General features: G+C 44.1%; 1 protein-coding gene across 1 annotated transcript; it reads right to left on the bottom strand.

Annotated features, from left to right (window-relative positions):
• Nucleotides 1–25789, bottom strand: TMEM272 (transmembrane protein 272). The gene is made up of 5 exons (XM_088159642.1): nt 25400–25789; nt 21815–21894; nt 14623–14682; nt 8236–8318; nt 1–5106 (listed from the first exon to the last, which is right to left on the bottom strand). Exons 2-5 carry the CDS (start codon nt 21870–21872, stop codon nt 4744–4746), a joined length of 564 nt encoding a protein of 187 aa, XP_088015768.1. The 5' UTR covers nt 21873–21894; nt 25400–25789; the 3' UTR covers nt 1–4743.

Raw genomic sequence — 25789 nt, 5'->3', positions numbered from 1 at the left:
TTACGCACTTACACTCATTTTTATTCAAATGAAGCATTTGGTAGAAATTCAGTGTTGCAAATACATATACACGATTTCTCAGAATTTCATACAATTTGTTCAGAAACCTTGCAATATGATATTGTTCTTTTCAGCAGTTTCCTTGTACTGTGCAATATCAGATGGTACTTGGCAGCCTTTTTTATTTTCCCTCAAGTACTATACTTTCTAAAAACGTTTTCTGTTTCCTCCTATGGCTAGTACCTGTGGGACTTGCATCTACTCCAGCAGTGAACAGAAACCTGAAGAAACCTGTGCCAACAAGCAACAGTTTCAAATTGCAGTCCTGATGTAACAATCCTTTCTGTATTACATGTAGAACATACAAAGGTCCTCCTTGTGATGCAAAGTCCCTATCAACTAGAATTTGGAGAAGATTAATTATATGAGAAAAAAAGTCAAGATAACTTACAGAAACTGGTCTAGTTTAAAATGTTGTACAATATGTATGAGTTATCATGGTTTAATCTTTGTAGCCCTTCACCTGTAAAGTCAAAGCATTTTGGATCTTTTACACCAACTGTTCCTATTTCAGGATCTGGGACATTTGAAACACCTCTTGGCATAAAGAAGCAGAAGCTATTCTAGGTTATTTTTTTCCTGCACAGTTACCTTGTAGTTTTAAAGTCTGATGTCTTGGGACCTCATAAAGCTCAGAGCAAGTGCTCTGTGAGAGAGATCATCTTCTCTGACAGCAGAGCATTCCTGTTTCCAGTCCTGAGAAGATGAGGTCTGTGATATGTCTGATGCTCTTCTTTTCTCTCTTCTTTGGGCCAGCAGGTAGGAACTGTCTGTGTTCAACATTTGGAGTGAAGGATCTGTCTGCTGCTTCTAAAATAACTGTGGAAATCTACTCTCTAGAGCTTTGGAATCTTATGCCTATTGCTAAAGGAGGTGGAGTAGTGGGAGGACAAATATACTGTGGGCAATAAACTGGAATAAGTGTAACATATTTCATGGCTTCTGACAGTGCACTTCTATGTATGTGTATAGAGTCAGTGTGTGCATACAGAATTGTCTTTGGGTCTTCATATTATTAGATTTCTGTAGTACTCACAACTAGCAGTGAGCAGTCTATCTAATCCATTGAAATAACGTTTGTTTTTTTTTCCTTTAAATGCTGGAAATAGACCTTTCCTTCTCGAGAAGGGGAGGTGATTTAACTGAAAACAGGGCTGGTTTCCTGCATCGTAGTCAACATTGCGTACATAATAATTAGCTTAAGGGTGTATTTTGTTCAGTTTTTCAGTAGACATGTATATTACTGTGGGAAGCAAATGAGCATTTTCAATTTGTAATTTTAGCCTAGTGGCAAAATTCAAATTAAATATTTTAAGGTGTAGACTGTTTTCAGCCGCTTAACCTTTGGGCTGCAATGACTTAATTCCCCCACAGCTGTTTGCTGAGGAGCCACGCCTACTTCTGTAGGGACTGAGCATTTGTCTGGGACACCATCAGTTTGTGGCAGTTCACAATGCTGCAGCTTGCAAGTTAAGGTGCTGTGGCCCATGCACATGTTCACAGCTTGCCCCTAAGTGAGATAAAGGGTCTTCAGTTAAACTATTTTCATTTAGGTTTGAGTGCTTCATTTAGCCACTGGGGCAACTTGGGGGAAACTATGCAGCTGCTGGTGGGTCAGAAGAGTTACTGTGACTCAGGTGTATCTAATCACATGCCCAAACCAAGTATCCCTGCTCCAGTCCTGCAAGATTCCAGTCTGCTGAGAGTGCAGAAGGCATGCTTAGATCCCTTTAGGCACAGAATTGATAGCTCCAACAGTTTTGGAGGTGTTGATGTTCTCACTTGTATGTGCCATAGTGTATTGATGTACACAAGGTAAAGGTAAATACTATCAATGAAAGATTTTTCTTTCTTGGTTGTAGCAAAGTGTTTTGTTTACTTTGTATAACTTAAAAATATTTCACAAATGTCTTCTGCCTCATTAACATCACCTCTGCAATTTTGTGTTTGTACCAACCAGGTACTGAACACTAGCACAGTGACTTGGCAGCACTTTCCCAAGATGTCAGAGGATGCATTGGGTTCTCATATCTGAAGAATTGGTCCTTCATGTCAGACTGCAGATAATCAGTCAGTCTTCGCTCCCATGAATGACTTATCGGTCTCAGGTTTACTGTTGTGTGGCTGAAGTTTGGCAAGTCATTGCACATCTGCTGAGCTGCTGTAACCAGGCTCATGAAAGCACACAGCAAACACAGGGCAATGTCACTTACCTTACATCTCTCCTCCTCTGGGCTGAATTAAAATCTCCTCTTATTTGCTCCAATAGGAGGACATCATCACTTGCTGCAAGGTCACTGGAATCAATTCAGGCTTAAACGAGGACTATCAGCCCTTAATTCCTGGTGATTAAGAATGATTCTAGCAGTATTTTGCAAGAACAGGGAAGTTTGTACTAGAGCCCTATGGGTGGAGCTACTTTCTTGTTAAATTTCTTTTGCATCATCAACTGAGTATAATTTTTTGGCTTTATGCCTGTTCCAAGATTCTGGGTAAAGTTCCTGTGTAATGATAAACAGCTGTTTTGTTGCATTTGAGTGATGGATGGAGTTATGCCTTCTGATAGGCAATTCCTTAAACATTTTGGGTTCTTAACAAATGAAAGATGCTCTCCACTGAAGATAAAATTCCGTAGATCAGTTCAGAACTGAACTGTGAAATCCAGAAGCGAAAGTGGTGAGCCATTGTAGTGTTTGTGGTGGGAAAGAGGAATTCTCGTATTTTGCCATTAGCAGCAGTTATGTTTCAGAAAAGTGAGGGGCAGTGGAGAGCATGTGATGGAGCAGCTCTTCGAGAAACAGAGCCAGTGATTTTTCCCAGATCCAATCGGAGGCCCACAAATTAAAGGAAAGATTTCCGTTGGTCACATTTCCCTACTTAAAACTGTGCATGGCCTAAGTCAGCCAGCAGCATTAGTAATACCTATTCCATGGATTTCTGAATGAGGCAGGTTGGCTGTGACATCTCCTGAACAGATGCTGCAGAGCAGGGGAACGCTACACTGACACTGCCCTCAGATTATTTCATCTTTATCCTACCTTCTTTCTGATATTAGTTATCTGGAAATAAACAATTCTTACATCTGGGGCCTGAATTAAAATTCTTGTAAACCAAATGCAGGCTTATTTATCTACACAGTAACTGGAGAGATAAATGTCCATGTTTAAAGACAGGTGGGTCCCACAGATGTTACACTGCTTTCAGCGTCAGTCCCAGGAAGGATGGTTGAGCAGACCGTGTTCAGCTGTGGCATATTGTTGAGCTCTTTTACATATCTCACCCTTTCACAGGCATTTTATAACCCTTTTGGGTTTCTCTAAAATGCAAGTTTCAGCTGTGTGGGTTTTAACAGACAAAATACACAAAACACATTTTTTTCCCTGTGCCTTGGGCCCCCCTCAAGCTCATCTAGAGGGGAGCCCCTCCATTTTGACCACATTAACATAAGTGCATAAGAGCAAAAGCAGAAAGAGCACTTTTACACTGCATTCATCAACACAGAAGAAAACAATCTACCAGGACCACTTCTGGGGTTGTTCCATTACATGTCACAAAAAAATTGTGTCTGTGCATGCTGGTGCTTTTAAAGCTGCTGCTGCTGACTGCAAAGCTGTTTGCATTACATCTGTTCATTAAGTACAGATTTCCATATGTACAGCACCAAGGTGAACAAATCAAATGTACACTCACACCACAACCAGAGAGCTGCTGTAGTGAACACATCTGCCTGAAATTCTCACGTGCCTGCCCATGTTTTATCGTTGTGGTTTATATTCAAAATACCAAGGTAACGTCATCAGTTTTTCCATGAACTTGATCACAATGGTTTGACAGTCATCTTTGTGCTAGTGTTGTGCTGACAAATTACTGCTGTATAAAAAGTGTATCCCCTTGACTGGGGAATGCTGAGCCATGGTTGAAGCACCGATCTGACACTCAGTAGCTCAGTTCCTTGCTCTGCCAAAGACTTGCAAGGCAGCCTTGGCTCAGTTTGGATGTATTGGATATATATGGATGTATTCATACTGTCTGGTTTAGCCACAAAGATAGATAAAGATGCTTCCTAGTCCAAGTTCAGAAGAGACCTGAGGGCCATATTCAGGCTGCCTTTTATACATGCTGGTATTGCTATCACAGCTACTTACTGGCCAGTCTGACAGTCTGAATAGCTCTCTAGTGAGCATCTCAGTTACTGTCAGAGTCCATACACTATGCAAAGTGGCCTGAATACAGCCCTTTGTCTCAGCTCCCTCATCTATAATGCAGGGACGATAACAAACCTCAGCAAGACTATGGGGAGGTGTTCCGATCCCAATGAAGAGGACAACACGGCTACTTTTATAGGCAAAGATGTACTGTGCTATATACAACAGAAGTGGGACCTGGTTTTAGAGGAGTTTGCCATCTGCAAGAGCTCACTCCTGATAAAACATCCAGAGTTAAAAAAGGGATGTAAAAATTAGCAGGAGTACACCCTGGCACCTGCAGCAGCATTTTTGCATAGACTATGCTGTATTCCAGCATAGCTATTTCCAGATGGCACTGTATTTTTTAATTTCCTCTTGAAGTTGACTGCTATCACACATATATATTGTACAACAAAGATGTACACAAGGGTGAATTATTGCCTGTTCTTTGTTGTACATGCTTTCCCAAACATCTGGAGATTTATTTATGTAGCATTTAGTCTTCCTCAGAAGAGAATCTTTGCCTGGAAAAACAGTATATGCAGCAGCTACAAAAGATAAGGAGAAATAGAACAGTATGGCTAATAATGAGAACACCAACAGCAAAAATGTACAGGGTTTTGTCACAGTAATCCTGAGGCTGATGAAAAGGTGGGATGAAATTTGGCAGATACACAGAAAAAACCCAGTAGTTCCCAAGAATGAACCAGAGAAAGAGGAAAAGGCTGAGGGTCAGATGGATGTAGTACTTGTGAGCATTCTGCCTCCAGGGATACTCGTCGTCATCATCATCATCAATCACAACAGACTTGGAAAGCAGCTGCCTCATCTTGGTTGAGTCGTACAGCAGGAGAGTCACCTGGAGGCATTGGAGGAGAAAAGGGAAGAAGTAAAGTGGCTGCAGAGAGTCTGAACACCTTCTGGCCACTGCCAGTCTTTGGGTCAAATAAAATTGGATGTGGGAAAATAGTGTAAGAGGATGCTAAGGAGCCACAAATGCTGGACAATAATGCATTTTTTCCATGTAGGTTATTCACCAGTGGGGTTCATACATTGGAAAAAAATTGCTGATGGAAAGGCATGAGAACAGATTGTGTAGGGAGATGGCAGCAGCTCCCACGCTGGAGACTTTTAAGAACAGATTAGAGTAACTGCTAAATGACTTAAGTAGTGTAGCTCCTGCCTTGTAGTGGGTAGATTTTTCTCTTCTGTTTTTCCATGGCTATAAAGTTGAATCAGCTTATATCAAATTATGAAGCATATAGACTATGACTTAAACCTCAAACAAATTGCTTTAGATACTTGCAATGTACTGTTGTCAAATTTTCTTCAATTAAGTGCCATTTTCTCCGATTGCCCCATTCCTGCCTTCAGTCGAAACTAGCAGAGAAATGTAGAATACCATGATGCCAGCTGGTTAGGAAGGCCTGGTACACAAGGAAATGCAGTAGGACTCATCAGTGATGCCTGGATTTCTTATTTAGTCTTGGCAATATAAAGAACACAGGCAGATTCACTGGGGTTCTCAGTCATATTCTCGTTCACAGAGTTATAATCCATGCTCATTTTTCTGCTTGATATGAAAGAAAAGAGCACCCCTCATTTAACACTCATCTTTCTCCACAACACTGGCCAAGGAAAACCTCTTTGGATATATATTTTGCCAGTTCAGGTTTTATTCCGTGTGCCCCATTTTCAACAGGAAAAGCTTAGCAAGAGAATCCAGAATTTTGTCTTATTCTTACTCTTCCTTGTAAAGCTGTTTGATTATATATAAATGATTAAATATTTGTTCACAAAACCAACTAGTTTGCCAGCCCAGATGTTGGTACCAGTTTTTGAGAAATGGAGTTTAAAGTCCCAGCACCAACATAGGCAAAAAAATTGTGTTTCCACTGATGTCTCAGATCCAGATGAGCGCTCAAAGTGACAGGCTTGCTCAAACCATCATTTTCTCATATGAAAGATTATTTTACACAGATTCATGAGACATAGGAGGGGTAAACCTGCCTGGCCAGTGGCTCTGAGGTTTCTGCATGGAGGTGCCTGTGGCTGGACCTGAAGCCTGCTGCAGTCCATTTAGCTTTCAGCACTCAGGTTCTATCAAGCTCAGCATAGAGAAAGGGGTTAAAGGCCAGATGAGTACTGGGTTTGAGGCAGTCAGAGAAAATTCCCAAGTAGATTTATGAATCTCAACTGCATCTAAGTAGTTCACAGAAAGTGCATTTAATTCTTATGGATATTGCCTTGCCAAACGTGATTGAAGAAATTGCTGGCAGTCGCTCACATTGTTACTAGCTGCTGAATATGCATTTATGGAGCAGCATGGCATGAATTCAGCAGGCCTCTCTAGGTGCTCTAGAATGGTTCAGTTGCCTCAGTGAACAGTTACCATTGCTTTTTAAAAGACTGGAGGTGGTAAAGAAATAGATGAGGAGCCTACAGACTGCAGAGATCTGGGCTAGAATGACTTGCCATTAAATGATGTCCATGACAGGACAGCATCTGTTCAGACTTCACCCTGCACCCATTCTTTGACCTTTTAACTTTCAGAGCTCAAGCGAGTGCACTCCCGATGAAGTCAGTGCAGTCCAGTGAACAGAACAGAGGGCAGAGTTCAGACTTGAATTTGGCTGCAGACCAAGTACTGAGATGACCTATGAGTGAAGCTAATCAAGTTCTGACCAAATGCATTGCCAGACTGCAAAATAAGCAGTACTGCTGTCAACAGAAGTAAAATTCAAACCATTATTTGATGTCAGCATGCATATTAGCTGATCCCTTTGCCACCTTATTTGTAGTGAGAAAAACTGACTTTAAACCAGAAATAGCTAAGAACCAGTCAAATTTTTTAATGAAAGCTTCAATCCACTAGCCTCAGATTTTCCTTTCAGTTCTGCAGTAATCTTTTCTAAACTATTATTAAATGAACCTTTGATTATACAGATAAGTATAATGTGGTGTGATCAAATGACTAAGCATTTGCCAGTAGAATTCACAACATAGCAAATTCCTTGTAACAAGATTAAGCACTTTCTTTTTTTTTTCATTTTCTTATTTACTGACCGAAGGTCCTTGGAGGGCATGATTCATACCCCAGTGATGTACTGTGGTTTGGTTGGGTTACCACTGTGAAAGAGTGCAGTGAATGCAAAGACCTGCAGAGGAGTATTCTTTCCCCTTTCTTTCAGTTCTGGCAAATAAAAGAGGCTAGAAATGTTGTGGCAAGGCTCTTTGTGCTTCCTAGCAGCCAGTTAACACCACCAGCAAAGGCACTGTCAGAACAGGGTGATCCTTTGTAGTCAATGCAGACTTACAGCTTTATAGTGACCAGGGTTTATCACAGGTATGAGGGTGTCTCTACTTGTCAAACTGACAGACTGTGGCTCAGCAAAGATTAAGTGAGCACGGTCCACTAGAAGATAGGTAGTTGTGGTTAGAAAATGCTGCATCTAGATTAACAAGCCCTGCTGTGTTGCAGGGATATATTTACTTTGGAAAGAAGTGATTCTGCTGCAGTCATTTACTTCCAGCCAGGTCAGAGTGGGAGTAAATTGAACTTGTGAAGGACTATGTACAAACACAAGTGATTTTGTAGTATTCCCAAAGCAAGGAGAGTAACTTAACTTTTTGTCCCGTCTATATGAAAATAATGGAGAAAAACTTGACATGCTTGGAGGATTACTTGTGGAAAAAGGACCTCATTTACCACTGGCATCTATGTTAAGTAGTCATTTCCCTCAGTAGGGATGGTAGCACAGATGCTGTGATGCAGTAGAAAGTCACACCACAATGTGTGGGACAATGCTGAGCTCATTAGCAGCTCACTTGACTGACAGGTACTTTTGGTGCTGGAACAAGCACAGTCCAATCCCAGTAGGTCTCCAGTACTGGGTGCATGTGGCTGTCTGGAGCTATCATTATGTCTTAACTAGCAAGTCAAAGTCGAGTCACACAAAATATTTTTCACACACAGAAGGCACATTACCTTTAAGCTGCCAATCACGCCACCCACCAACAGATATAAGGGAATCAGTGGCTGAACTGGGCAGTCTTCCAAAAACTTCATTCCTGAACAGCAAAAAGGAATGCTTGTTATCTCAAGTGACCAGATATTACAACAAGCTGTACAGTGAAAACTACAGATTCTGTAAGTGAAGTGTAGTGCTTACACCCAAGACTTACATCCTGTGTCTATTGAAATGGGGGCTGAATTAAAAGGGGTTTGCACCTCCCACTATAGGAGTGAGAGCCATGAACAAGCAAAAGGCAGGAGAAGGAAGAGAGAGAGCAAAGGCAAAACCAACATTACTATTTTCTGGCATTACTAATTGGAGCCACATATAGAGGTCATTAGCTTCAGCCACAGCTTTTTGTTAAATGAATCATTGACTGAGCTGGACAGGAAATCTTCATCAGCAGTAGCAAATTCACTGAAAATCAAAGCTATGAAAAGAAGGAATTCTGATAACCTTTACCCAGGATTTTCCTGGTGATTAGTTCCTATGAGTGTGGCATGTTCCTGAGTCAGATGCCTGGAAGCTTGAGAGCCAATACCCGTGGGAGCACCTGGAACCATTTTAGCTTTCCAGGCAGCTGATAGGGAGCTGTAGAAACTCAAGTTTCCAAGCTGTTTGGGTTGCAGGAGGATAAAAGAATTGGTTGTTATGGAGCTAGGGACCCTGACAACCTTCATATCTGCTGCAAGAAAGGGAAAGCTGGGTAAATTTTAAGGAAGAGAGTATATGGCTGTGTGAGGATGTTGCTGGCAGTAGTGACTGAAGCTTGTGATACAGGTCTGTGGCAGTGCAACTCATCTGTCCAAATATAGATGTCTGCAATGCAGGCATCCATATGTGAACTAGTTTTCTACACTCTGTAGTCAATAGGGAGAAACAGGCACTTGTAAAATTCAATTCATTTATCCTAAGATAGGCACTTGAAATGGGTCGGGTGAATTGGTCCCTGAAAGTGCTTCTGTCGCTCCATGACTATACAAGGAATCCAGACAGCCGGCTGTAGATACTTGTAACTTATCTGGGATGAATCCCCTGCCCAAGTCTCTTACCCAATGGCATCTTCAGAAATTTTAAACAGTTCATTACATTGTAATTTTATTGGTATTGATCCCATGTTTCAGGGCTTCGACTGATCAGTTGCACAGGGTAGAAAGGATTTTCTGTTTTTTTCTTGCTGTATGAATAGTTTTCAATGAGATATTCTGACTGTTCTCTGAATAATTTGGGTTACCTAGTCACAGGACACTGAAAGGAATGTGCTGGTCTTAGTGCTAAACATCTCTCATATAGAACTTCTTGTCTCCATTTTCAGAACTACACTGAGTAGGAGGAATTAGGAAAGAACTACCAGTGGGTTGTGATTTGGTGGTTTTGGTTGTTTGAGGGGTTTTTTGGGTTTTGTTTTGGGTTTTCTTTTCTGTAGCTGTAATCCTCTTTACCTTGTCAATTTGCCCACCAAATCCACTGCTGTTGCTGGTGCAGAACATTGTCCTGAACCTCTCCTGCACTCTTTGCATGGCATAACACAGATGTTCTGGATTGTGGTTGCTTGCTACAGGTCTGACTTTAGTCACAGGACATGGGACAATGTTTTGTGTTCTGTAGTTTTGTGATCCCCTGTGTGTAAGGGCTATGGAGTCCAGTGGACTCTTCTGTACTAAGTATTTGTTACCAACCTTTTCAGAAATGGAAAAGGCTGTGCTTAGATGGATTTTGACTTGCTCCTCTTTAATTCTTATTACAAAGCTGTAATTTTTTGTCCATTTTTCCACTATGTAACACTGAGACCTGCTCAGACTCCCAGCTTTACAGGGGTGGGCAGCACGGAAATTGTCACAAATTGCGTCATGTTCAAGAAAGCTGCTGCCAAGGTTTCCAGAGTTCTTGGCCATCTAATAGCTTGCCACAAAAGCAGCTGGCCAGGGATCACTGGGAATATATTTCAGTTTAGGAACCTAGGCAATTTCCATTTCCAATGTGTTAACTGAAATTTCAATTTGAGGGGGGAAAAAAAATCGAGAAAAAAGCCTTTTTTTTTTTTTTTTTTTTTTTTTCTCATGCAGCTATGATTCTCTTTCCCAGACAAATCTATTATGGAATCCTTTCATATATATAAGATGACATCAGTCAGTCTTGGGAAGGATTTGAGTGACAGGCAGCAGCACTCTGTAGGTTTTGGGAGCATACTGCAGGCAGATATGACAGCAAAAGAGTAGGTCAAAGCAGGTGATACAGTAGTAACTTTAAAAATACACCCCAAGGTGTGAATAGGAAATATGGACCTACAGTTGGCAGATGGGCACTGGTATTTGTTACAGTGAAATCAGTGAATGTGCCAATCAGTTCTCATGCAATGTGTGTTTGGTTTATCCGGGAACACCAAAACAAGTAGGAAATCATCAGTGCCTGCTCTTCGTTCCCATAAGCAACAGATATATTCTCCTTTGACTGCTAGAGATAGGATATATGGACTATGGGAGATCAAAGGTCTGCTTCTACTGCAGTGCTCCCTGTAAGCCAGAGTAATCTGTGGTTCAGAGTGAAAAGCAACTGAGCCTGACCACAACAGAGACCAGCACAGGAGTCCAAATGAATGAATGAAAGACCTTTGCAAGATCAGACATGGCCTGAACAGCATCCAAAGGGAAAAAAAAAAAAAAAGGAGATACGAGACTTGGGAAAGCAGAAGTGCTTGCACATTTTACCTCTTGGCTACCACAGAACAACACTGCAGTGTGATCCCGGACACAGGGTCCAGCAAGTGGAAAGAGCACTTGTGAGCAAACAGGACATGAGCTTCTCTAAGGGCACCATCTGGGGCAGTGCTCTGGCATGGCTCACAAAGGATTGCTACCAAACAAGTGTCCTTGTGACTCATGATTACCCATGACATGAGAGGTCAGGACAAATGAAAATCAATACAGTATTGGCCTCTTTTTAACTGCTTTACTCTTCTCAGCTGAAAATGACTGAAGTACACCCATAGGAAAGGAGGGCTGCTGTATAGCAAGGCTGATCCACTGTTTGGTGCCCACTCCATGACTTTTTTCCTAATGGGAAGCAGAGACCACAACATGCCAGACCATTTTCAGGTGCTCCTCGTGGATGGCTGCACCTGTCATCACTTAGCACAGACCTCAGTCAAGCCCTGACTGTGGGCCTTACTTGGATCTAGGTGCTGCAGAGAATTTATCTCAAAGTAATTGCTTTTGGGCACCATTTTATCAGAAAGCAAATCAGCAAAGCAGAGGGCTGGCTGAAGGACTGAAATGCAGGGAAAGATTGTGTTAAACAACAACTGCTAAAGCACAAGACTGGCTCCCGTGTAAAGGTATGGAGTCTGAAAATAGGCTTCAGGCAATTCTCGGGAGCATTTGAGATTTGAGGCATTATTTGGTGTTATCAGTACAAGTAGTAGTACTGGGTTAAATTTGAACAGAGGCAATTTAGACTGCTTATTAAAAAACCATGTCATCAGCTTTCAAATGTGAGTTAGCTGCCCTTGGGGAATTCTGTATATAAAGGTACTCTGGACAACATACAAGAATGGGTTATTGAGACTAAGCCTTCACTGTCCTGGAAACGAAAAAAATATAAATCTCTGTATCTTTGGAGTTTTTTGTGAAAAAACGACTCTTCTCTGTCAGTAAAAGTGAAAAAGCTGCTAAATAATCTACGGCTTAAATGATGTCACAAATCTGCAGCTTGGAAAATATGCTGAGTCCTTTTCATGTATCTTGAATTATACTGCACTATCAAATTTTAAGAGTGTATAATGTTAGCTTGTAATTATTACCAGGGCTGCCTGTTATTCATCTCCAAGTTTTAACAAGTATTGTATCTCACAGTTTTCCTCTAGGAAACAAGAGCCAAAATGACCGGAGGCACATCAGCAGGGTTTTTCTGGGATAATGGTAACAGAATATTATCAGAAAATCATGGGGTTTTGCTTGAAAAATAATTATCTGCATTTTCCTTGACATTTCATTTTCCTAAAAATGCCTTTGCTGATAAGAAGCTGCAGGAAACCAATATCCTCTGTCAACACTGTATTACAGTGACATTATCTCTTAATTTCAGTAAGTTGTAGGGAAAAAAAGGGCTTTGTATCTGATACAGGGGATATCCAGAGCTCCAGGCTAATATCTTACCATAGACTTTCCAATTCTCACTGATCTTAAAGATACTGTGAAATATTCTTGAGAAATTATATTTATAAGTGGTCAGATTCCAGACCTGGATTCATTTCCAGAAGGCAGGATATCAATATGCCTGGAAGCCGTGCCACATTTTGTATTATACCTTCCCATCCCTATTTCACAGTTCAGGCATATTCAGCCAGTGGAAAAGCTAATGCTAGAATCTTCTTAAGGGATGAATAGCAATCTTAAGTCATGGGTAAGTATAAGACCAGAAGTGTTGAGATGTAACAGTTCAGTCCATTCCCCTACTTCCTAATTGCTCCCTAATCCCTCATTAGAACTCCCTAATTCCTAATTAGGACATCCTTATTGGAATCCCACCATAATCATCAGTGGTACTTTGAAAGCCTCAGATTAAGGAAATAGCACCAACCCTTAGCTGAACACTTATTATGTGGATTTGGATAACTGTCCATGCCAATGGGCCAGGTGTCCCAACTGCCTTAAAAGTCACCTCATCTCAAGGCAGACACCTAAGAGAGGGTGTGGGAATTTCACAGTCAGGAACATCCATTTCCCTCAACATCCTGCAAGGACAGCACACAATCCCAGTCTAGGTGGGATGCAGCTTGCACTCAGCATCTGCATGTAGAACTCCTTTGGACCATCCTTCATGAATAATGAGGCACGAGGTGAACAGCTTCTCAAAGTCAAAGGCTCTTGAGGACTTTACATTCAAAGTGATCTGGATACACTGGGAAAAGGCATTCAGAACCTATGAGATGAAAACTGATAGAGCCGAACACTGTGTATAGGGGAGGCAACTTCTATGTAAATGAAAAATGAGATATGTCTGGTAGGGAGCAGCACTTCCAAAAACCATCTGGGCTTACAACGTGCCATAAACTCAATTGGAGGAAATGGGTTGGTGCAGAGAGACCATGTTTCATTTTGAGGTGTGTTTACAGAAATCCTGCATGTTAAACAGAGGAGCTAATTACTCTGCACTGCTCATTCCTCAAGTCTCAGCTGGAGGCCTGTGTTACATGTTTCTTTTTTTTTTAATAAGGAAAAATACTTACATTGGCCAGAGGTCAAAGGAAGGAGGCAAATAAAAATTAAAAAAAAAAAAAAAAAAAAAAAAAAAAAAAAAAAAAAAAAAAAAAAAGCTACAGAAACAGTGACCTGTGAGGTCAGGAGGAAAGAATTAGGTTTTTATGACCTCTGGGGAAACAAACCAGAAGATGGAGCAGGGTTATAATAGCAGCCTTCAAACAGTTCAAAAGATCTCTTGAGTAGGACAGTGACCAATATGTTTTTGTGACCACAGTGGGCAGGACAGGCTGTAATCTGTTTCATTTGCCATAGGGAAGATTTAGGTTGGATATGGGGGAAAATATTTTGTCTTTGAGAGCAGTAAAATGTTGAAATAGCCTCCTTGGGAAGCCATGGAATTTCCTTGAGCAAGGGCAAGTCAGACATTTATCAGGGATGCCATGAGCATGTGAGCCTGCCAGAAAGCAGAGGTGGATTGGTGTTTCTACTGATGTTTCTCAAGTGGGGTTCACAACCCATATGGAGGATGTGAAAGACCCAAAGGGAGCAATGAAGTGTTAAAGAGAAAATAAAAATCAGTGTTAATGGTAAGGGAAAGATAATGCCTAAGAAAAGAGGGGCCTTATGCAGTTCAAAAATGTTTAAAATTCTGCAGCTCAAAGGATTTTCCTTTCTTAAATATTTGATCTTAAAATTCTACTCACAAATCCAGCCTTCAAGGGGTTATACAGAGACAGATCAGCCAAAAACCAGGTCTGACTTTCAAAAGGGTGGAGAAATAGCAGCCTACAGCATCTCTTTTTTTCCTTCCAGCACTGTGGTTCTGCAATTTTTTGCAGTGTAGTTAATACAGAGGGATCCTGAGTAATGAAATCTTCTCATGTGTCAGATTCTGAACTTCCTCCCACAGACAAAGCTGGGTTTTGAGGTAAAACACACTGGAGGGGTTTTTAAGATAAGCAGGGTCAGAACTCAAGTAGTCCTTCTTCCCTGATATGGAGCGTGGGCTGAAATTCTGTCTGGAGCTAAAGTATCAAGACAGAGGTTTAATAGCTGGAAACTCTGAATTTTCCAGCTCCTTTCTTCCACCAGATATGTTAACCTGCCACACAGTGCCAGGAAGTTTCTATTTTCAATTTGCTTTAGTTGTCAACTTACCCATAAAAGTCATGGACAGAGGTAAGGCAAGGAAAGCGAGGAGCCCAAAAATAAAGCATGCTGTGAAGGAGAAAAGAAAGACAGTATTATTTGGGCTAGTTCAAGTTTAGAAGCCAGCATTTCCATCCAGTTCTTTACAGATATTCTATATCCACACAATTGTGTAGGAAGCAATGCAGTGCACTTGATGGGGTGGGAATATCACCTCTGTGGTGCAGCTTTTGCAGTGATGGGACCAGAACGTTTTATCACTTCCAGGGTGCAGGGAGAGACACAAACTGCTTTTGCAGCTACTACTTGCAGCTTATCTTATTGCAAGGGCAAGGAGTCATCCACTGCTGCCTTATCCTGCATCCTTTTCAGAGGCACTGCTAAGTGACTTTGCAATAACAAGTAATTTTGCACCAGCTAATCCATGGCAACTGATGAGCCATATCTGTTTGCTAAGCAAATAGCAGCTTTAATGCCATTCCACTTAGTTTTCAGTGATAGCTAAATAAACTGTCTTTATCACAGATGTGAATAGTTTCTGGCTGGTCTGACTCCTGACCCAGCTTAGCTCACGAGTGCAAAGGCAGCAGCCCTGCTGCAAGAAGTAGGATTTGTCATTGGGATAGATCAGCTGAAGCTGGAAGGATGCTCTTAAGGGTGCACATAGACTCTCCCTGCGGGTGAGCGGACCTGAGGTGTTTACTTGCTCCCTAGAGAGTTGCTGGTGTACCTGAGCCTTGATGTTTCCCCTGCACAGCTAGGTGCTGCAGAGGGTGAATGCTTACCTTCACGGTGGGTGAGGGACACTAGCGTTGAGAACAGTGTGAGCAGCCTGTCTCACAAGAGCTGTCACCTCTGTGCCTAATCATGAACACTTGGCAACATTAAAGTGAAACGCTGCCCTGCCAAGTGAGAGTAAAATTTAATGAGGACATTCTGCGGCGAGTGTCCCTGCAGAGCCCTTCCAGAAATGGCTCAGGCTGCGAGTGAGTGCCTAAGGGTGCCAAAGTGCAGGTGGGAATAGATTGCAGAGGGCTGAGAAGGGTGCGGATGAGAAAAGGAGTAGGATGTCTCCTTGGAGGCTTGTGGAAAAAATCTTGGAGCAAGTATTTGGAGTTGGCTTGGGACCAGCCCTTTCCTCGGGTAAACTGTGTCCCGCAGTTCCCCATGCCAGGAACTGCAACCTCTGCAAGGCGCATGGTGTCCCTGTGGCCGTGCAGGAGCAGGGACACTGCCAACACCCTGCGGACAGTGCCACTCTGGAAATTCTGCAGCACTGCCACAATACCACCCTCAGGCTGCCTTAGAGAGAAAGGACAGCATCACTGCCTCTGTTTTACAGAAGGAGAAACAGAGGGAGGACATAGGAACAGCATCAAAATTCAGAGCAAATCCACCAGGCTTTCTGACTCGCAGACACTTTTCGTGGGAACACACCATCCCCCACATACTGCTCGTGTTTTCTCCACAGAGGACCAGGATCTTACACTTCAGCGCTTGGGAGACATTTTTCTCAGAAGTAGCTTGTTTGTTATCTCTACGAACTGGGAGAGATGGAGGGTATTTTGATCTGAAGAAAGCACTTCTGGTACTTTGTGCAGCCCCCTCCTCCTCTCCCTGTCGGCCAGTCTCTGTCTCTGTGTCTCTGTCTTTATGTCTGTCTCTCTCCCCCTCTCATTTTTGAGACTCCTATCTCTTGAATGCTGCACAGTACAGAAATTCTTCCTCTGCTTGAATAGTGTCCTACACTTGACTAAGCTCTTTCAACCACTGACAGCCTCTCATTAGAACAACTCAGCCTAGAGCCTCCCTTTTCAACACTTCACATTTTGTGATAGCTCCTCTTGCTGTTAAGCTATCTAGACTATTCTTTCATATTAAGAAGCGATGGTATTGTAAATGAGTTGGGCTCCCAACATCATTTGTGGGCAAACAGTGCCCACAAGCTGGGCAACTCATTTTTATCTGGTGCCCAGAGGGGTGCAGCTCAGGTCTGCGGGCATTGCCCCGTCTGCCTGGCGCTGCCACAAGTCCTGACATTGCAGCTCAGCCCTCGGAGCGACGTCACCCTCTGCCTGTGGCTTCCTAGCTGCCTCCTGTCCCTGCCCGTGCTGCATGGGAAGGGATCAGGAGCCCGGGAGGAGGAGGAGGAGGCTGTATGGTGTCATTTGTCAATTGTGATCGCCTGGTCTGCCTGACCCCGGGGAGGGATGCTGCAGTAAGATCTGAAAAAGGCTCGGGGGGCTCATGCGCATGAGAGGCTGCACATCTGGCACACAGGTGCCCGTGTTTGCTCGTGTCTGACATCCACCCAAGAGCCCGATTTTGGAGGGCAGAAATGGGAGGTAGAGACCACTCGGAGCTCAAGAGAAAAAGATAATGGTTCATTAATTCTGCTCCCAAAGCAGTAGCTGGGAATGTATTTACTCATTATCTCCCCATTCAGCTACAGCCTCTTAGGTCTCGAATTGGAGGGGCAGATGCATAGTCTGGGAAGGCTTCCAGGTCCATGTTTAACAAAGTGAAACTCTTCAGCAATTGCCTACATAACTGGCTGGGCTCTGCAGCCACTCTCAGTGTCGCTAGCAGCACTAAAAACTGATTTTCCCTAGATGTGTGGGAGTTTCACAGAAGTGCTGCTCAGCTGGGATACAAGCATTCTTTGCCTGGGTTTGTCGGGGCTGTGCTGCCCCGTTCTGGTCCGAAGACAAATTGCTCCAGAAAGCGGTACTTGCCGCAGGGTAGCGCAGCTCAGCCGAGAGGATGCTGCTGTGCAGGTAAATCCACATGTGGGGCTTTGTGGTGTTTTTGTGTCGGCGATATCGCCTCACAGGCTGCTCAGAGAAGCCCCTGGCCCCACTCCTGGAATAAGCAGCAAAAAAGGGCTGGTATTCTCTAAAACCACAACACAACTAGGGAAGTGTTTCCAGGCACGCCTCGGAAGGGTGTCTGTTCCATGGAGCTGGTGCCAGGGCAACAGGCAGGAGAGCTCACTGCCCTGTACCAGCAGGGACAGCGCTGGTGGAGTCCTGATGTGGGATCCTCACGTGCCGGGAGAGGGATGAAGGGAACAGCTCTTGCCTGGGATCGCAACCGAGGAAGAAGAGAACAAGTTGCTAAACAATCTTGGACGTTCCTTGAAATCTGTGGTCACAAGAATTAGATCTGTGGGTGCAGGTTTTGTGTCCCCTGCCCAGCAGTGCAGCCAGCTGATATAAATCTGCTGTTTGGCCGAGTTCCTGTAGCCAGGATTTCCCCACAGAAGTGAACGCGCTTGAGATCACTGTTGACATTTTGGCTGTATGTCATGGTCTCTCTTCTGTCTGATGCCTGAACCTTTGCATCTTCCACAGCCATGCCCCTTCACTGCAGCTCTCCTGCCAGTCCTCTGCCACTCCCTTGTTGTGCCTGGCCTCAGGACACATGGTCTGTTGCCCTCTGGAATTTGCTCTGGATCTGGAGACAGTATTGGTGCTGACACCAATTCTCCCGTGCTGCAATGAGTTTTCCAAGCACTTGGAAGTTCCAGGTCAGCTCAGGCTGTCCCTATTTACTTTGAAGAGAGAGAAAAGTTTCTTTCTTTTCAGGTAGGAGTCTTCACAGGATTTTCAGAAACCATTTATGAATATAAATCTCAATCTGCCTACTCTCCTCAGTGGTATGCTAATACAGCTGTAGGGCAAGCTGCTCAGTAGAGTGACAATCTCTCTGATAATAAATACAGTAATAAATGAAGTGTTGGTTACATTACCATCACTCTCAAGTGCTATTTGTTCTCTAGCCTGTCAGGTTCTGGATAAAAAAGGATTTTTTTTTTAAATGAGATGCTACCAGCTTCCAAACAAATTCTGCAGTTACCCCAGGATTTATCTGCATGAACAAGCTGAGGGGCAAAACTGTGTGAAAATTCACAGTATGCCCTTTGGACACCCTGTGGGAATGTTACTCTGAAGGACCTGACTCTCAGTAGTCTGGGTGTTAGGAAATTCGGGTCAAATTCAGTTGGCAGGGCCCCATGCCTGCTGATGCCCCGAGGCAGATGCAGATGGTAGTGCAGTAGCTTAGCAAGCAGTGTCACAGTGTGCTGCACTGCAGCATGGGTGGTGTAACAGGCTGGAGTGCAGATAGGGAGCAGGTATTTTCATCCATTCCTTCCATTTCATACCATTCCTTCATGGTATCTGCAGGCATTCCCTGCAGTTCTGACAGGCACTTGAAGAAAAGAAAGGATGCAGCCTGTGAGGGGGTCGTGGTGGCAAAGAAAGTTCTGATGGATCTTTCTGAGGAACCAGCCCCAGTAAGGTTGTATGTTTTACAGACCAGGGTTGAGTCTGCCTGTGATTTTGGTAGCTGTGGATACTGGCTGTCTTTCTGTGCTTTGAAGTCATAGGAAAATGTCACTATCTCAGATGGGATACGCAGGAAAAGGCTTGAATGAAGTAACATGAAGGAAAAGAGTTAAATCTGTTCAGCTTGGCCAGCCACCACCAAATGAGAAAATAACTGCAAGATTTGAGCAAAAACCAGACCTGTGAGTGATCTGAAGAGCAGAGACATAAGATAACTTTGAGCAAAACCAAAGACTGCTCTGTTCATGAGGCTAAATGCCATAGCAAGGAGATATATTGATGGACTAGTCTCTGGGGATAAATGGCACAAATCCCATCCCTGGTGTGATTTAATCTCTTGACCAAACTGGATACTCAGAAGCTGGAGGATTCAGGGTAAGGAACAGCCATTCCCATGGAGGCCTCTAGTTCCATTGCAAAGCCACCATTTGAGGCAGGGGAAGTGTGACAAAACTGACCAAATCCAGGTCAGGGCCACCAGCTGTTTGCTGTGTTCCACCACTCTTTGCTTAGGCAAGGTCAAATTACTGCAAAATGGAACTTTGGTACCCAGATATCAGCATCACATCACCTAAAATTTATGTCCTAGGTGCAGGTGCTTTGGGGGTTGAGCAATATTGCAGTGTCTAGCCTGAATTTTATGTTATGCCTCTGGATATTGAACTACAGTTATGCCATGGTCTAAATTCAGGATTTGGCCCCTTGTGAATAATTTCCAGAAGTAATTTTAAAATAATATTTAGGCATTACATATAGAGCCATCCCTGTAGAGCCAGGGTAGTGGATTAAGCTTTTTTATTTTGGTAAGTAAATTGGAGACTGAACTTAAATTGCTACACCAAGAATGAAAAGATGCTCCACAGGTGGGTTGGCTCTTGGAAGTTATTTAAATACCAGGAGACTAATGGTACAAATGTGGGGTTTTGCTGAAAAGGTCTTTGAAAATATATACAGATGATGAGGAGAAGTGAAATTAAGCATCACTGCACTTCATGAGGGTTTGCATTTTAATGAATATAAAATCAATTTTGGATGCACTAGCTGATCCATAGCTAAAGCAGAGCTTATTTTGAACCTAAGCATGATAGGAATCTGAAGATACTTTTCTGGAATGGTATTTCTGAGTTCCTCACTCACGGGTAACTTTTCAGGTACCCAGGAGGGTGCTTCTGGTGTAGAAGAGCACAGGTAAAATCAAAACTAATCCCAATCTTTCAAGAAAAATATAAAAATCAGAAGGACTAATTATTTTTTCTCTCATCATTGAAGTTCCAATGGTAATTTAATAGCAGGGAACAGTAACATTTTGCTTGTAGACATTAGGAACAAAAATCAGAGAGAATACCACTTTTGGCCTTTTAAATTGTGATATTCACCAATGGATCCAGATCCCTCCTGCATATCCTTTGTGCAGGATGTGAGGGATCCTACAGGGACCAGCTGGGTCTCAATTCCACTCCCAGGTGCTTGTCAGGGTGTAATGAGGGGGCATGCTCTGCACCCTTTGTTTTCCATCACTGCCCAGCTCTCCTTTCCCCTGGGGCAGTGATGAATATGAAAAAGCAGGCCAGAAAACATCCTCTCCTTCCCTACCTGTGCCAGGTTTCTGCAGGGAGGCGTGGATTGAGCTTTCTGTCCCTTTGGCCTGATTTTCTCTGCCAGGTTGCATGGCAGCAAGGAGTTGAGGGGTTTAATCATTAATAAAAGTTCATTCTGAACTTTGAGAGCCTTTCAAGCAAAGATCAGGAATATAGAAGACCCCAAGCTAACACCCTAGACTTGCAAATGCAGCAATTAGTGTGGGTAAAGTATCAATTATAATGAGTGGTCAAGGGGTTTGTTTGCTGCTTCTTGTATTTGAGTGGAATTAGAAACTGCTACTGCCTAGAAATGAAAGCAAAAGGCATTTGCAGCTCAGAGTGGAAAGGAGATGCAGTCAGCAGGAGTGAGCTGCTTTAAAACCCATGGATTTTTACCTCCTGCTGAGGACACTGCTTCCCTGATCTTACAAAGCCCCACCTCTGAAGTGTAATTCTCCTGTGTCTCTGTGCAGCTTGCACAGCCCCAGCCCAGGTCAACTTTGTGCTGTGACGCTCCTTGGAGAGCAAGAGCCAGCCTGTTCAACAAGCTGTCAGCTCACTGCAGCCCTCTGTGTCCTCCACCCTAGGTGGGAAGAACCAGTTGCTTTAAAACCTGAGCAAGCTCAGGCTGTCATGCAAAAGAACCTCTGTCCAGATAACTGGTGCTTCCAACCCACAGCAAGGGGCTGCTTATGGGGGATGCCCATACCTGCAGTGGCCCTTATGCCAGGGAGCAGGCAAGCAGAGGGAAGAATAACCTCTCCCAAATCTCACTGGGTGTAAGGAGGATATTCCTGACCATATTCCATGCCTAGACTTGTGTTCCTGTGCCATCACACATGCTGGCAGCAGTTTTATTTGGCAGGAATTGCTCCTAGGAGGGTTTGTTCCCAGGCTGGCTGTGCTGCTCTTCACAAGGTGATTTTCCCTGTGGATGCTTCTGCTGCACTATATGTAAGGTAACACTTCAAAGAAGAGGCAAACACATTATTATGCTTAGGCTATCTGTTGCTGCCCATGTTGAGGTACATGGTGGTGTTTGCATTTGTTTGAAATTTTGTGGTGGTGCTATACTTCAAATACTGCAACAGGCAGCTGCTCTTAGGATAGAGTTACTATTGCACACTCCATCAGTACCCAAAATTGTCTAAGAAAGGAAACTTCAGTGGAAGATTCAGGTGGGACTTGGTACCATCGTGATTCCTTTATATACCTGGCTTAGCAACAGGGCTGCCTAAATACATGAAGCAATTGCTACCAGAACTGCCTTACCATTGCTGGCGATTTTAGATATGCACCGGTGGCAGGCTTTCTCCAGGCCAGCAGCCATTGTGGTGAGCCTTTTGGGGTGCCTGTGGAGACAGAGAAATTAATATGGCAATGAGAAAAAAGCATCTTTACCTTACTAAGTATCTTGACTGAGAGTACTCACACATGCTGGCAGGCTTTCACTACCCTCAAGAACTCCAAGCATGCACAAACTCAGCCAGCAGCGTGGCATACCCAGAGGCAGGTATGGCTTCCAGCAGCCCCAGGCTCGCCTGCTGGTGATGATGCTTGAGCTCTGGGGTCACAAGGAGAAGGGGGAGAAGTATTAATGCCATCTTCCTGAAAACTATGAAAGGTTCTATCTTCACTTTGATTGTGTTTCGGGCAGAACAGAGTATTTAACAGTTATGAGAAAACCAGGGAAACAGGTGGGGTTTGCTACACAAACCTCAGCAAGAATTTACTAGTGAGCAAAAATGAACTAAAGAAAAAAAGGAGGAGAAAGGATGAAAAGAGTTTTAAGGTCAAGGAGGATTCTGAAGAAGAATATGGAATAAAAACTGCAAACCACAGGGAGCCCAGAACAACCTTCCTTTGACAGAAAAGTAGCTGGATTAGAAAGTAGCTCCTTGTGAAAGAAGAATTTTTACAAGGTGGTGTGAGGGATGAGCAAGCAGCCAGGCATCCAAGGTCAGCCCTCAGACAGCAGCAGCCAGTTAAGTAGCATCCCACATCAATAGGAGTGTGGAAAGCTCACACACACACACAGACACACACACATAGGGACACACAAGCTCCAAGCCTTAGCTTCTGGCCAGGGTCACCAAAAGTCTGCCACCACCAGCAGCTGTGTGACAGAGGAAGGTGTGTGTGCAGGAGGCCAGGATAAGGGAAGCTGCATTCCTGCCTGCCTCAAAATAATCTCTAGATTTCTTAATGGTTACAGAGCAGTATTTTAAGCTTAGCCTCATTTTGTTCTAAGTTGACATGAAATTCACCCTAGTGCTTTCTCATGCAATGCTGTGTCCAGCTTGGCCCAGAGCCTACTATGAGGACCATGAGGGCACAGGCATGTGTTGAAGATAAAGACAGACTTGTTCAGCCAGCTGATCCATGGCCATACCCCCTCCAAAGTCTGTCCAAGCCCTGCTTGTCATGGCTGAGCAGAGGAGGCTGTCTCCAAGCACAGACAGGACCCTCTGCTGCCTGGGGAAGGGGATGGGGTTTGCTCCTTGCACAATGGCATTGCAGATTGTGTTTCCTGCCTGTTAATAGAGGCAGATGTGGTTTTACCTGTGGGTGAGGGACCAAGCAAGAGTCAGGGACTGAGGCATTCCCAGACAACCCAGAGGTCAGTAACCCTTGCAGCCAGCCACCAACATACACAACCAGGTTTCTAGTGTGCCTGATCTCATCAGATGTCTCATGGAATTTAGCTCTCCTTTCCCAGCCCTCATCTTCATATCCCAGAGGACATCTCCACCAGTTCTGAACGATGGACTGGAATGGAAATTACATATGAGTGCCTGACCTCTGGTGAGTGCATGTGTCTCATGCCAGCCACTAAACCTTCTTCAGCAGAGCAAGTACTGTGCCTATGGGCTGTAACTACTGATGAGCATTTCAAGGAAAAAAATAAGCACTGTTGCATTCTCAGGGAAAACAGAAAGGAGGAAGGGAAATTGGTACTTTTCCCAACCAAATAACACATTAACTTTAAAACTTTCAGTGCCGGTTTGTTTCTAGAAGATGCACAAACAGGCATTCATTTTGCATCTGGCAATGTCTGCTGAAAAAGGTGTACTAAATTATGCAGAGGCCAGGAATATTAGTCTTTATGTAAATGTTTATTACTAAAATTGCTTTTATAGTACTAATTCTTACAGAAACAATATTAATCAATCCAATGCCATATTAAAAGTCAGTTAAATATCAAATTATCTTAAGCAGAATTTATTGCGGCTGGGAATGCTGTATTTCCATAAGCAGAGGGTAAACTGGACGTTTTGTCTTTATTTGCTGCTCATTGACACCAAAAAAAGGAAAGACAAACTGAAGGAGGACTCGGTATCTGTCACCACCTAGTGACGGAGTCCAGGAGTGACCGCGACTCAGAGCTGTGTGCGTGCAGTTCTAACAGGTGACATAAAGAAAGAGATTTAGTGATGGCTGCGCACAAAGTGCCTTCACACAACAACAGAGCACACACAACTAGCAGGTAATGGTTTCAGACCTTCCTCACACGTTGGCTTGGACTTCTCCAGGACTGAAAAATTCCTCAGAGAAGTCACTGTATTTGCCAGATAAAAAGGTGTTGCCCCTTTCCCCCACACCTTTGGTGATTCTGCAGAAGCTGTTGTGGGTGTTAATGATGAATTATTTTCTTTTGTGCCAATGCATGAGGGTGCTAAAGTGCATTTCAGCAGCCAGGCAGCTGCAGGACTCTTTTGTTTCCCTGCTGAAACAGGGAAATTGTCACTGAAACTTGCAGAAAACTGAAATTGGCACAGCATGAAGACTGGTGGCATACAAGGGCAGGAAGGTGTCCTGCCCCACACTGTACTTGCTCCCAGTTTGATAGTGAGTTGGAAAAATCATATGCAAAACATAAAACTCAGCCACAACTAGGAAAAAAAGTTAAAGACCAAAGCAAACTTCTGGACGTCCTCCCATCAAACTCCCTGAGTTTGATTCCCCAGTGCAAGGGGACCTGCCCTTGGGTTAGAAGGGTTAGTAAGCAGCATGGACAAGTCTCTGAACCCCTTGCAGGAGGCTGGAGCCTCTCCATACAGCTGCTTTTCAGGGTGGCAGGTTGCAACCGAGCCCGGCCAGAGTCACGGCACCCCTGTGCCTCTTCCAGGCTGTCCAATACTCCTCACCGAGTGCCCTCCCTGCTGGTGGGCAATAGCCAGATTTGCCCACCCGGAACACTCGCTGTGTCTTGTACTACTGACTCCTGTTGTAACTCAGCTCCTTGTCCCTTGCAAGCAGCAGTGATAAGTGTGTATAGCACAGAGCCCCCAGCCTGTTTCCTTTGTTATTTCAGATAGTTTTAGCTTTAAACTATTTTTCTGGTCATTATTCTCATCCTAAATATTTAGGTAATAGGAGTCAAAAGAAGGTGAGCACTGACTGACTGGTGCATGCCTGACCTACAGCAGAGCCAAAAGACAACTTCAGGCTGGCCCCACCATGTGTCAGTCCAAACAAGAGCCGTGTCCACACTTGTACTATGGTGTTCAGACTTCTCAGATTGAGCCCATCCCTCTCCCAGCTGCGGGTGCCTCACTCTGCGCTGGTGGACACAGCAGACAGAATTGGTGGGGCTTCCTAAGATCCCAGTTCCCACTTGATGGCTTCTGACTGCCAGGGAGTCCCTGCTGGGACACGGGAGGTACACATGGGCCAGCAAAGCCCTCCGGAGCAAGGGCTCTTCTCTAAGGACTGCTAGAGGGAACAATTTCTTTTTATTTCCCTGAAATATTCAGAGCAAAATTCTCTTCCAGATCCGCTTTCCTAACAAGCCACAAAGCCCCACGCTGGCTTTTATGCCAGCACACTGTCCGCTTCCCAGCAAACCCCTCTTACCTGAGAGTGCTGTGGCTGCCAAATCCCTTCACCTGGACGCGTGGGAGATGGGGCAGAAGAACGGCAAAATCCAGCCTTGGGTGGAAGGCAGCCGGGAGAGCCCTCTGCCCGGGAGCCAGAGCTCTGCTCGGCTCCCTGGGACTGTGTCCGTGGGCGGCGAGACACGCAGGGGGGCTCGGAGCCTTTTATTGCTGCTGGCCTCCCGCTCTCAGGGCTCTCGACACTCGCAGCACCGTGGGAGCCGCGGGATGCGGGAGCGCTTGCCGGCGGAGCCCATCCTCATGAGTTTCCCCACTCCCACGGCCGGCTGGAGCCACAGCCCACCCTGTGCCTTTTCAGGGTGACAGCAGGGGGAAGCAAAGGACCCCACACAGCTGCTGTGACTGTACT

This window comes from Sturnus vulgaris, chromosome 2 (assembly GCF_052056855.1).
Source record: "Sturnus vulgaris isolate bStuVul1 chromosome 2, bStuVul1.hap1, whole genome shotgun sequence".
Lineage (NCBI taxonomy): Eukaryota > Metazoa > Chordata > Aves > Passeriformes > Sturnidae > Sturnus > Sturnus vulgaris.
Note: the sequence above shows the minus strand (reverse complement) of the source record. Positions and strands in the feature narration are given on the sequence as shown.

What these genes read in the sequence shown, in the direction of transcription:
- TMEM272 (XM_088159642.1), bottom strand. Translation starts at nt 21,872, where the DNA reads ATGGCTGCTGGCCTGGAGAAAGCCTGCCACCGGTGCATATCTAAAATC. An exon ending in TCTGTCCATGACTTTTATGG is followed by an intron (nt 8,319 to 14,622) that starts GTAAGTTGACAA and finishes TTTGCTGTTCAG; the next exon opens with GAATGAAGTTTTTGGAAGAC. An exon ending in GCGTGATTGGCAGCTTAAAG is followed by an intron (nt 5,107 to 8,235) that starts GTAATGTGCCTT and finishes CAATGCCTCCAG; the next exon opens with GTGACTCTCCTGCTGTACGA.